We start from the raw sequence: 12,724 nt of genomic DNA, 5'->3' as shown, positions 1-12,724 counted from the left end.
GGCATCTCCCCTGCGCTCCTCGGTGCCTCTGCTGTTTCTTCTGGGCAGTGACTACTGTCACTGAGGAAGCTGGTACAACACCCAACTAAAGCTGAATCATGTGGCAGGCAGTTCTGAATTTTCAGTAAAGAATGATCAGAAAGGTGACTATTTTATTATTTTTGAGTAATCAACATGGAAACATTAGCAACGACTTAAGTCACAAACAGGCATAGCCTAATTGTAACCACAGCATTAATACTTAACACGAATACAACAGAAAATACAAGTATGTTAACATCATTCATTCTCAGTCAATGAACAAAAGTGTACAGTAAGGTCAGCATTAATCTATTAAGAATGCTACAAAACCAGCCGGCCAGTGTCCTTCAAAAGCAGAGTGCTTGCTGTAAGACAGGCTGGAATGACTGCTGTCGGTGCCTTCAGGTAGCTGTACTCCTAGGCTGCCTATGGACGCTGCCTATTCTCCCATTTTCTGCACGTAGTTTGGACATTTCCCTTTGTTTGTTAGGGGTACAAAAGCACTACCTGCTAGGAAAAAAAAAGAGCTACAGTGCCAAGGGCCAGCCCTCACACTCTGCATGAATAATGCATGAAATATGCAGCCTGGGAACTCATGCTAGAGGCAAAGCTGGCTCCCTTGACAGTGTGTGACATTCATCAGTATCTGCTATTCAAACTCTTTTCCCACCCTCCCCTAAGTCCTTGCTCCATGGATAGGACATGCTTTTGGAGCTGTACCGCTTTCAAAATGCTTTCTTTTGCATATCATTCTTTAATAGCAATTCTGTTACATGATATTAAAATTCTGCTTTCATAGAAAGGGGGTTCTTTAAAAACACCCCTTCCATCCCCTAGTCCTTATACCGTACCTTCCCCTTTTTCAAAACATTTTCTAATGCATGTACTTAACCACCTGCCTCTTAATAGAAGTACCAAAGTGACACTATAAAAGGCTAACTTGCATTTGGTATTGTGGTCCTGGCTCCTCTTGGTCTGAGCAACATAGATAAACTTCTCAGCTAGAACACTTTCATAATCGTAGAGAGGGATACACCTTCAAAAATAAAAATCCCCAGTCTTTTTAGAACCAGACCAGAGGACATCAGTGTGAACAAAGCAGTAATCTCCATCTTTCTTCCCATCAGGATTCCTCCTAGGGTGCCATCTGCCGTGTCATCTTCACTGTAGAGACAAGAAAAGACATCAGCTTGTCTATTGTCAATTCTAAAAGTTTTGATGGAGAAGGAAAAAAAAAACCCCTACAGCTTCATCAAGTGGGCTCTCTTTTTCTCCCAAACCCATTTACTAAAACCTCTCCTACTCCTTCTCATCATGACGTTCTGGAGGGAAAAAAAAAACAAACACCAAAAACAACAACAACAAACCAACAACCAACAAAAAACCCCCCACTAGCACAGACAAGTAGATGTGTGATTATTTCTGTAAAAGGTTCAGTAACGTTTTTGGACACTACTGTTCTGAGTTGGTAAGTATGTCCCATAGGTAACTACTTTTAAACATCTTTTTATTAATTACAGCAAAGCAAATCTATTAGCCAATACTGTAGATTTGTGCTGTCAGGCCAAGTTTGGACATGCTCATAAACAATGCAGCATGCACCAAACAAGCAATAACAAAGTAGCTGACTATCTGCATTCCAGTTTTGGCCATTAAGCTTAAACAGTCCAAAAGAAGTTACAACTTCATGCAAAACTAAGGCCGTGGTTTCACAACATGACATCTTCTGCAGCAATATTGCTTTAAGATACTCCTTTGCATCCTCTGCTCTGCAAGCCCCATAGATTTGTGGGACAGTGCTCTGAGCTTCATTAGGAAATGCAGAGAGAGGGCACAGTACTACTCTAGTAGTATTCTGCTGTGACACCACAGTCTTATAAAACTTCCCCCTGCCTTACTCCCACAAGCAACACACCGGTGTAGTTGTCCTGCTGACTGGTCCCTCTTCTGTCCGATGCTTCCCAGAGTGCGGCAGCTCTGAACTCTCCCGATAGTCTCGGCCCTTGGAGTTCTGCATGTCCAGCACTGCCCGGCTCTTCGAGGGAAGGGGCGGCTTGTTGTGCTGTCCCTGGATGCTTGGACTGACTTCAGACCTTGAGGGCTTGACTAGTTTTTTGAGTGGTGCTGCGTTTTCTAGTGATGTCATCATCTTTGGTTTGCCTTGAGTCTTTTCACCCGTATTCTTTTCTTCAGATTGGCCAGAGCAAGTATAAGACCGAAATCGCTGTGTGGGTACCAAGAAAGGTGGTGATGGTTGTTTGCCAGAGGTCTTGCTGCTCTCAGGTTCCTGTGACTTTGTGAGATGAAAGCTCTGATCAGGCACTGGTAGCTGCTCTTTTCGCAAGGTCTTGGCATAGTCTTGCTCTTTCTTTGATGCCATCTTGCCCATAGAGCCATACAGTGGGTTCTCAAACATCTCTGGCTTTTGCTGTCCCTCGTCCTGAATCAAAGGCTCTGCTGTGGTTTTCCCCAGTTCAGATGGCCTACAGTCATCAAAGCAGTGTAAAAAGGAGACTTGTAAAGAGCAGGCAAGAGACACTGACTGATTTAAGAGTATATGAATAGGAAATGAGCATGATAAAATTAAACTGAATGTGCAAAGGAGTAACAGGATAACAATTAAACTCAGGGGAGAGAAGAGAACTGTGTATTGTTTTTTCTTTGTTTAATCATTATTAACATGACAGCAGGGAGCAGATACGCATGGTACTGTAAAAACTCCCTGCTGGACTACAGTCTTGTCAAAGTGACACTTGGCTTCTTTTTAAACAGAGATAAGCTACTGAGACAAACTGTGCCAAATGCTTTGATGGCTCTGTGACACACACAAATCTTAATTTAAATATTAATAAGAATCTTCAGATCTGGCAGAGAGGATTGAAATGGCTGTCTGGACAGTTAATGTAAGAGCTCACATCATACTGTAGCTTTTTACAACTAGGTCAATATCCTGTTGCAACCAATGCCACATGGTATTCCTAGGGAAGAGATAAAACTCCTTAATGCACCCAAATGTACAATATGTAAGTAATTAGCTATATACTGTAGAGTGAGACAATCATTGTGTGTTCACAGCTGAGCCCTTTGAATTGAGGCTGAGACAGGAATGACAGCACAGCTGTACAATAGGATGAGGGAGGTTTTGTGGGTTTTGTATCACTTGACCTGATTTGGCAAGGCTTTAATCTGGAGAACTGCCACAATACTTAAAAGATCAGCCATAATATCACTGAACAGAGTGGAAAAGGGGTGGGTGAGTGTCACATGTTCTTTGGTACACTCTCTCCAATGAGTTGTGCTTGCTTCAAGTTATTTTCTGGAAGTCAGTACATGCAGGAGCAAAGAACTGAGGGCATGATGAACCATTGTCAGGTACAGTGTTGAGGCAGTGCTTGCAGCTCTGACTTTTGCAAGTTCTGGCTTATAGAGTGCCACATACATTTACCAATAAACTCTAGCCTGGACTCAGAGGGAAGCTGTCACTATGAAAAAGAGGTCTGGAATGAGGACACTGATTGCATTCATGCACTAGGATGGAGTAGCCTCATCACCTTACTAAGGTGGATGAGGGATGGGATATTTTCATTTTCTGGATGGAAATTCTGCATCAAGACTTGTGATAGATGCAGCACATGAATTCTAACTTCTGTAGCAAGGTGGACATTTGTATAGCAGTTTACGTAGAAATTCAGTTAAAGTACTTCACATATGATATGTGAAGGAGCTCTCCTTCCCATCCAGTGGAAAGACTTATGCCACAGTCTTCCCTTCTTTGCTACTGCAGTTAACTCTGTAGTTTTCTCCTTTTCTCTTGGTAGAGAATTAAGACTTATACATATATTTTTGGCTTTTCTTTCATGAAGGTCTGAGGAACTACTAACACTAGTTTTCTTTGAGATTATGATGTTTGCACTTGTGACCACTTATCTTTTTCTAATTCTGGAGATAAAAGACTGAAAGAATATGCTGCACCTTGAACTCTCTGTACAGATAATGAAATAGTGACTGTGCAGAATGACAGGAGAGAGGGGACTAGCCCCAGTGCAGAACTCAAACACTCACAGATACTCTTGACTCCGACTACAAACGCTTCTGTTTACTGTAGGCTGGAGGGATGTCTTTGGAGATAGAGGCAACAAGGAGAGTGATGTGGAGGATGACTGATTCTGTCCCATTACAGAGGTAGTTTCTTTGGGCTGTTGCTCATAGCTCCAGAGAGGAGGTGGCTGGTCTGGCGAAGGTATCTGCTTAAGCTGGCTGGTTGCAGGGGGTTGCTGAGAGAAAGCAGCCATCCCCAGGTAGCTGGGGTTGCTGATGTCTGTGGCAGTGGAGCTGCTGAAGAGAAGAAATATTGTTAGGAAGATATATGCACAAATACATTTACTTTTTTGTCTCCCTGCCAGCTACAAGAGAGTTAGTGCCCACTGACTGCTTAGATTCAATATTTTCTTTTTTTTTTTTTTTTTTTTTTTGGTTACTGTTGCTTCAGAATCAGAGATTAAGTGGGAGTCCGGTTAGCGCTTCCCTCCCTGGGGTCACTGGAGAGGAAGCAGATGGGTCAAGGCAACCTCCCCAACCCCAAATAGTTCCTCTGGCTGTGGCAGATGCTTCCATTTCCAGGCTGCAGAGAGCGCCTAGCTTTTGCAGTCACATGTAGGGGCTTTTACAGGTTTCTGGGCCCAGCAGTTCAGCTGGCAGCTGCAGCAGGACAGCTCCAAGCAAGAAGCGAATTGCAGCACTGGGCAGCATTGCGCAGCATTGTGCAGCATAGAAAAGTGCTGTGGGAACACCAGGAGAGAGACTCGGCCTTTTGAGGTGTACCCATACAGACTAGCAGGCAGAAGGCAGGAAGCTGCCTGCAAAGAAGTGCACCTGTGAAACTGGAGTGAAGGGACAGCCTTACCCAGAAGCGTCCAATGACTCCTGGAAAGGAAAAGACCAGCAGTTTGAGCATAGCTTCCCACCCCAAGCTGGCAGAGGTAAAGCAGCAAGATTACCGTAACATATCCTCCTTTCCCGGGTTGTCTGGAGAAGAGGAAGCACTCCCCCGATAGCGAGCAATGGCTGCTGCTTCTCGGGCCATCAGATGAGTAGATTTTGACTTTCTGTTGGAAATAAAAGGGCCCTTTTTAAGTGGGGTGCAGGGACCCAGTCTGACTAACGCATTCTCAGCTTTTGAAGCTTTAAGCACAGAAGCATTGACCAGCCCTGACCAGAGCGCCACAAAGGCAGCTTCCCAGTGCTCACCACGCCTATTAATACTGCTCCCACAGCAAGCCCAGTTTTGTGTTTATGGAGCCAACTAATTTTCTGTAACTGACTTACCGACTTGCCCTTTACCTGTTAGTCTGATCCCAGTCTTTGTTAGGTTCTAAGTTGCCCATGTTCTTTGGTTTCTGCCCAGTGATTTCATCACGCTCTATCTTGACAAAATCTGAAGGAAAGAAAAGCAATAAAAGAGTGTTTGGGCAGCTTCAGTCTGATTCCGTAAATTTTCTGTGTGACAGAAAGACAGCGAGACAGTTTTAAACAGTCGTTGCTATTATGTTTGCAGCTGCCCACTAATATATGTCATGTTTTGTTGGCATAGGAAAAAGTGTGTATCTTCAGATACAAAGGTCATGATCCCCTAAACAGTCATATACAGGTCATTTTACCATTGACAATAATGGTAAATGTCCTGAGGCTGCTTTTGTACTCTGAAAGAGAACAACAGGTAGCAGGTTGAAAATCAGCAAAATCTATGATCTTTTAGCTGAGGAACTGCTCCTTGAGAGCCTCACATGCTCTTTGCAGATGTTCCCCAGAGTGACTGGAGTAGGCAGAGCTTTGGCACCTTGTCATGTAGCCACTGCAAATGGAAATAAGGTATCACCATTCAATAAAATCAGTATCAGTGACAGACAGGGGGCTCTCTCAGTCTGCAGAATTTACTTGAATGATAAAAACCAAATGGAATTGCTGTGTCTTTCACAAAAAGTACAGGTATACTCCTGAGAACTAATAACACTAACATCTCCTTGCAGCCAGCATCAAAAGCTCTTGACTTTTGGGGACTAAAAGCACTGCAAAGATCATTTTAATTTCCTTGTCAGTTATCAGAAATCTTTTGAGATGGATAGTCTCTGGAGCAAGCATTGCAGAGATGATTGTGTTCCTTACCATACAGTTTCTCTCTCTGTTTTCCTTGTGATGTTTGTAACTTGATTTCACCTTGGAAGACACCTGTTTTCTCACCATGGTGTGTCAGCACAGTATGGATAGGAACTAAGGATTCTGTTGCTTCTATTCGCAGGGCAATGCAGCCTTCCCCTGGAGGACAAGAAAAAGACAAGAGCCTGGGACTGAGAAAAAAAGCATTGAAATCCCTTTCTTGTGTCAGTCATCTACTATCACTGTGCTCACAAGGCTGAGATTACTGGAGAGAATGTGCTTTGGATCACAGTAAGGAGTGTAATATCTCTTGAGAAATCAGAGGCATTCATTTCACTTTTTCACATACATGTGAAGGATTTGAGCACTGGAGACACCCACAGGTGACTACAGGGTTCTGAGCTTCCATTACTGGTAAGGAAAATATGAGCCTGTGACTGCCATTTCAGCTAATGGAATTTTGGCAAAGAGCCTTCTGTGGACAAGGACTGCAGTCTGTGGTTGGTTAGAATTTGGAAGCAAGCAACACTGACAGTTACTTTTCTGTAGCCAGGAGAAAAGCATCAAGAAAATGCAAGTGAAACAGGACTTTTATGTTCTAAATAAACCCATTTAAACAGACTGACTCCTGATTTAATTCCTGTAAAGTACTTTGTTTTTAAGCCACTGCTCTTTTAGGGCTAGTAAAGCTCATACAGATTGTTGCTTCTAGTTCATATTCCTGTAATCATCATTGCCTCACAAAATATTGCCCACAATGTATTTTTGTATGTATTGAATTCTAAATCAAAAGTCAGAGCATCACAGATGTTCAGTCTATAAGAGTTCTATTCTCTCCCACTCTTTCAGGGGTTTGGAAAATTCTAAGTAGATTTTGACTCATCCAGAACTTTAGAGCTAAGCACTTACCATAAGATTCATCACTGTCTGATGACTTAATGCTGATCAGGATGTGTTGATCCAGTAGGTATTCTGGGTCTGAAATAATTGGAGTCAGCTGCAAAGACAAGTTAAAGTGGGTCAGTAAAATGGGTGGTCTACACTAACACAGTTCTCCCTGTGTCTCAGTCCCAAATGAGCAAAATTCAGCTGGACAAACCCATGAGGGTACCATATCACTCACAGGATCAGCCTCTCTGATGATGTTTGGAGATCTGTGGTAGAAGGCTACACACCTTAGATTCCCCCCATTCTCACTCCCAGCACAGCAGATGGAATGCTACAAACCAAACACTTATGGGCTGATCTGCAGTTTTCTCCTGCAGTGCAGAACTGAAAATTGCTCTAGGAGGAAATGATCTGGACTCTGATTACATTCTGTTCACAAAAATCTGTTTGGCTGTTGTTATGATCACTTACTGTTGAGTTTGTCCCCAATCTCTCAGTTTCTCTTTCCAAAGTCAGTAGTTCTTCTTTTGGGCTATTCAGAAGGATACTGACATGCATATGCTCCAAATCCAGGAGCTCTGATAGTTCTTCCAGCTCCCGTCATGCCAGGAAATGGAGAACAGTTCTGATCTCAAGGATAGGACTTGCCTCTGACACTGACACACAGAACACTATTTCAGGCCATTGATGGTCTTTTTAGCGCAGGTAAAAAATACTTAGTCAACTTTTCTAAAAAATACCAAGAATAAACTTTGTCTGTGTCCTGGTTTTGCTAGGATAGAGTTAATTTTCTTCTTAGTAGTTAAAATAGCTGTGTTTTGGTTTCAGTGCAAGAGTTGTTATGAGAACATTGATAAAAATACTAATGTCATTAGTTGCTGCTGGAGCTCAAGGCCACTGTGTTTGGCTGGTTCACAGCTGCATCAGGACTGGGAGGGAGAAGCGCAGTGAACAGCAAAGCCCAAAACTGGCATTTGGATGTACCAATGAAATATTCCAGATCATATCATGTCATGTTTAGTGTATTATCCAGGGCTGACCAGAAAGTGAGGGGGGATTCGCACTGGTTTTTTTGCTCAGGCTCTTGCTCTTCTGCGATTGCAGTTTTGTTTCGGGATTGTTGCTCCTCCGGGATCGTTATCTGGGAATGGGTTGGGCTTAGTCGGTGGGTGGTGAGCAGTTACACTGGGTTGTCACTCATTTGTATATTTTATTACTGTTCTCATTATCTCTACTATTTTAATATTAGGGGTTTTTTAAAGTTTCCTTTTATTTCTATTATTAAACTGTTCTTATCTCAACCTACAAGCCTCCTTATCCTTGCCCCCAATCCTCTCCCCTATCCCCTGGGGTTGGGAGAGAAGTGGGTGAACAGCTGTGTTGGCTGCTGGCCAAGGGCTAGCCCAGTGAAACTATCACAGTTACTCTTTAAGATGTTTTATCTTTAATTTAAAACTAAAAAAAAAATAGTCTGCTTAAAAAGATGTGTCAGCATAATTACTTCACTGAACATGTCAGAAAAAAGTCACGCTCCTGAATGGCATAATCACACTAGCAAAATTCCTGATACAGATGAAAGTCCATTGTCAAGGAAGTCCTTCGCTGCTTATAACGTATTCTGTTTAGCTTAAGCCCATTCTGCATTCTTACAGTCTTTTCTGAGTGTAACCATGATCCTGAAAATAATGTTTATATAAGTAAAGGACTTAATGTTGCCTATGGGATGCAAGTGGAAAGCTTCTCTTCCAAATGGATATGGAAACATAGTCTCAGTTTACCTTTGGAAGCGCATCAACAAACTTTACCACAAGCTCCCCTTCATTTCCATCCTCATTTTCTCCTTCCTGGCTCTTTACAAAACCTGCAAAGCGATGAGAAAGGAGTTGAAAAGAGACAGCAAGAACTTGGCTACAAATCCTTTTCAGATACTAGATGTCTAAAAGGCCTACAATTATTTTCGCACTTGGACACAATTTTTAAAAGTATTAAGAAGCTTAAAGTCTGAGCTTTGGGTGAATGTTTACACAGTAAACTTACAAGTAATTTTACTGGAACATTGTTAAATGGTTTTATTTTACAGTTAAACTTGGCACGGGAAAGCTCAGTGCATACATGGACTGGAGGATAAGAACATGACAGCTCTTCCTACGCCACTCAAGATAGCACACTTCTGAAATTCTAATTTAAGATTTGTAATACACTGTTTCCATAGAAATTTATGCAAATTTTGATACAGCCAAAAAATAATCTTTTATGGAACTGTCTTTGACACAGCGTTCTGACATGCGATAATGTGATGAAGCATACACTGAAGGCATGCTGTCCCACTTACAGGAGCGGTCCTGTGATGGAGAAGCGTTTAAAAAAAACCACAGCAAGGGCATGTAGGCTCACATTACATAAACAGTGGAGACTCAGCCCTGCAGCACAGGGACAGGGGGTAAAATCTGCAGCACTGGTGGGTACACAGTCCCATTTACAGAATGAAATCACTATCTTTCCTTTCACTTTAAGTTGATCCTCTGACTTACTCTTTTTTAAACCAGGATATTTAAATTGTTCTTATTAGCAAAATGCAGATGCTTTATTTTGAAGGTACCTGATCATTCGTAGCAGGCACAATTAGAAATTGAATCAATCGTGTTTGCTAGGTAGAGATTTTCCACGTGATAAGCAAGAACAACACATGTTTCTCTTCAGGAAAGAGATTACTAGATTGCCAAACAAGATGGAAGAAATGGTGAAAGGCTACATGTCTAAGCATGGATTACAGCTAAATGGCTGTGTGGCAGTGGGTTTTGGATTGTATTGCTGACAGCATAGGAAGACATGTAAACTACAACAAATACCTAGGACATCCCTTTTTTGCACTGGAACAAGTGATCCACACAGCAATTTATTTAGATCAAAATAAAAGGAAGGGGAATTAATCTAAAGAAGCAAGAAAATTTGACAGAAAGAATAAAAATGTGCAAAAACATACTTTCTAAGCAGCTAGAGTGAAACTCAATGTAGAACTTGGTCTGGGACTTGGTCTTCAAAGTAGCATAGCAGTGCAGGAACTCTATCTCCCCTTGGGAATCTGTGTACTTGGAATCTAGGAAAAAGGAAGGAAAAATTATGGCATTTTCAGTAGGAGATGAAGAGAAGGCATTTTTGAGTGGACTCTTTAAAAATCAGCTTTTTCTTTCAACGTATACAAAGCACTGCATTTTGTATCCAAAGGTGAAGACAGCGCACTGGCACCCAACCTGACTAACCATTCTTTGAAACAAACTGTGAGGTGACTCCCACTTCAAAGGTGGCAAAGACAGGACTGTGGTCACTTGTCATGACATCAGTGGTGCAGCCTGCCAACGAGAAAGGGAGGATAGTTACAGCCCTGCATTTCTGCCCTGCTCCAGTGAGATCGCTGCAATAGAAATACTATTCAGTAATTTTCCAGAAAACATAACTGTCACTGTGGTAACTGTCTCTAGTCAAAGGTGTTTCTACGCAATCTCATGTTAGTATATAGGAATGTAACTCTTCTGTCAAAATACATAAAGATTTGGTTAATGGATACAACTTCACCGTATAATTTTGCAAGTGACTGTCAGTGTTAGAATCCCCCAGTACAAAAAGCACTTGCAGGCTTCCTGGTTGCTTCTGCAACATGCACAGCTAATTAAAGCTCTAATATGGCAGGAAATCACATGAGAATACACTGATGCTACTTCAGTCCTACAGAGCAACACATGGCCAAAGATTAACAGTGAGTGAGCAAGGTCTTGACTTGACCTAAGTGCACACTGAGTTCCAGCAAGCCCAGGCCATTGAACAGAATGGTGTATACAAGCAGATGCCAGACTTTCTAGAAGTGTTTATTTGACCACACACCTCATCATGATAAATTCTGTGATCAGACCAGTCCACCTTATTCCCCAAGAGACTTCTACAGCCCTCTTCTCAATCCCATGCGTAGGAAACCATCAACATCATACTCAGATGCTTCATCCTACATGCACTCAATGAAATTTCAGGAACTAGTATCTGAGTCTTTTTTTAAACAGGTATGGTGGGCTGCTTCTCTTCCCTGCACTGCACTTCTGTGATGCTTCTTAGCAAGAAAGGAAATAGTCTCTTGGTACCACACTGTACTTCTGGAATATGTTTTGATAGAAGAGAGGTGTTTGCAGCTCCAGCCTCTGCAGACTGGACTGTGTACACAGGGTCTACCCTGCTGGCGCCATCACATAAGGAGCTCCTGGTGGTAACTGCAGAGGAAAGGTGGTTGTTGTTGCCAAGAAATAACTGGTGTAAAGTGACCCTAGAGCACAGCCTAAAGCTGGACAGCTGCAGCTGTCTGAGTGGTATTGTGCATATAAAAGAATAACAGAATTAATTCCCAATGTTGTAAGGTTACAGGCAGAGAGATTTAGCTCCACTCCGCCTGGACCCATCAGGTCCCTCTATGCTGAGTGCCTGGCAGCGCAGGGAGATCCTACAGACTCTGCTCTGAATCATTTCCGTTTCAGACTGATTGCTTTGCCATCTACAATCTGTTATCTACCCACCATAGGACTGACACACAACGTGCACCATGGGGTATGATTTCCAGAGCACTCGATCACACCAGGATGGCAAATTGTACTTCATCTGCAAGCCAAAGGAGAAGTGATGTCAAGGAGAAGGGAAAGGACCAGTTCACAAAAGAACAGGAAATGCACCATATATTTGTGTCAAATCTTTTTGTTTGTATTGACTCCTTTCAAAACACTACAAGGGCAGAAAATGCAGAGATTGGTTTAGGCCACTTTCTTCTGTAGGACTAACTTTCCCTGCTCTGCCATATACTTCTGAAGGGAAATCACTTTTCACCTACCCCAGTAGCTTTTTGCTTGGTGTATGCATACTTCTCCCGGGTACCTCTTTCAAATCGGTAGGTTGGAGCAAAAGTAATCTCTTCTTCCTCTAAAACAGAGAGATAGCTCTGTTACAGTTTGGCCCATTGAGAACCCTCATCTGGGCAAAACAGCTGCTGCTCTGTACACCCTGCCCCACATCAAGTCTGGCAGAGAAAGTTGCTGGAAATGGGAGAGAAACCTGCCAGCAATCTCAGAATCTTACCAAACTGCAGAAACACCTTTTGATCCTTTCTCTCTATGAGAAGCTGGTCGAAAGCCAGCAGCTCCGGATACTGCTGCTGCCTGATCTTCTGGATAATATTCTCTGCTTCCTGCCAACAGGGAAACAGCAGAGCTGCAGATGATGCAAAACCTTATAAATACTCCCTTCACTGGTAAGCCAGCAAGAGCTTCTGAACTGTTTCACAGAGCTGTACCCCCTGCCACTTCCCCACCTTTCCCTTCACTGAAAGGCCCCAGTCTTTGCTGCATGGCTGGACATTTGTCTATCAAAACAGGCATCAAAATGCCCACACATCCCCTACACAAGCGTACGCACACACAACCAGATGCACATCAACACCAGGCTTGCTGCTGTCTCCCGCCTACTGAAATACATCCAGTATTTTTTATGGCTTGCCTGTTTCTGAAAGCCTGTTCTGAGCCATTAAAAGCTAACCAAATAGAGCAGAAAGGCAATCTCTGGATCAAGCTGTTCAGGGACAGATGCTCACTCACAGTGGGAAGGAAACTTGGGAGGTTTGGGGAAGCGATGC

At 42.7% G+C, this 12,724-nt stretch overlaps 1 protein-coding gene across 1 annotated transcript in view; it reads right to left on the bottom strand.

Moving 5' to 3' along the window:
* Window positions 1-1,915: 1,915 nt before the first annotated feature.
* The window catches only part of INPP5D (inositol polyphosphate-5-phosphatase D), a 54,763-nt gene continuing 43,954 nt past the window's right edge, over window positions 1,916-12,724 (bottom strand). The window contains exons 16-27 of the mRNA XM_029084721.1: window positions 12,172-12,280; window positions 11,927-12,015; window positions 11,619-11,700; window positions 10,323-10,412; window positions 10,046-10,159; window positions 8,841-8,923; window positions 7,084-7,171; window positions 6,184-6,333; window positions 5,362-5,455; window positions 5,019-5,126; window positions 4,084-4,353; window positions 1,916-2,504 (exon numbers count right to left, since the gene is read on the bottom strand). Of these exons, the coding sequence (XP_028940554.1) occupies window positions 1,916-2,504; window positions 4,084-4,353; window positions 5,019-5,126; window positions 5,362-5,455; window positions 6,184-6,333; window positions 7,084-7,171; window positions 8,841-8,923; window positions 10,046-10,159; window positions 10,323-10,412; window positions 11,619-11,700; window positions 11,927-12,015; window positions 12,172-12,280 (1,866 nt within the window). The remainder of the gene's footprint in view (window positions 2,505-4,083; window positions 4,354-5,018; window positions 5,127-5,361; window positions 5,456-6,183; window positions 6,334-7,083; window positions 7,172-8,840; window positions 8,924-10,045; window positions 10,160-10,322; window positions 10,413-11,618; window positions 11,701-11,926; window positions 12,016-12,171; window positions 12,281-12,724) is intronic.

The sequence above is a fragment of the Antrostomus carolinensis genome, unplaced genomic scaffold (genome assembly GCF_000700745.2).
Source record: "Antrostomus carolinensis isolate BGI_N321 unplaced genomic scaffold, ASM70074v2 scaffold23664, whole genome shotgun sequence".
Lineage (NCBI taxonomy): Eukaryota > Metazoa > Chordata > Aves > Caprimulgiformes > Caprimulgidae > Antrostomus > Antrostomus carolinensis.
This window is presented reverse-complemented; position numbering and strand designations above follow the sequence as displayed.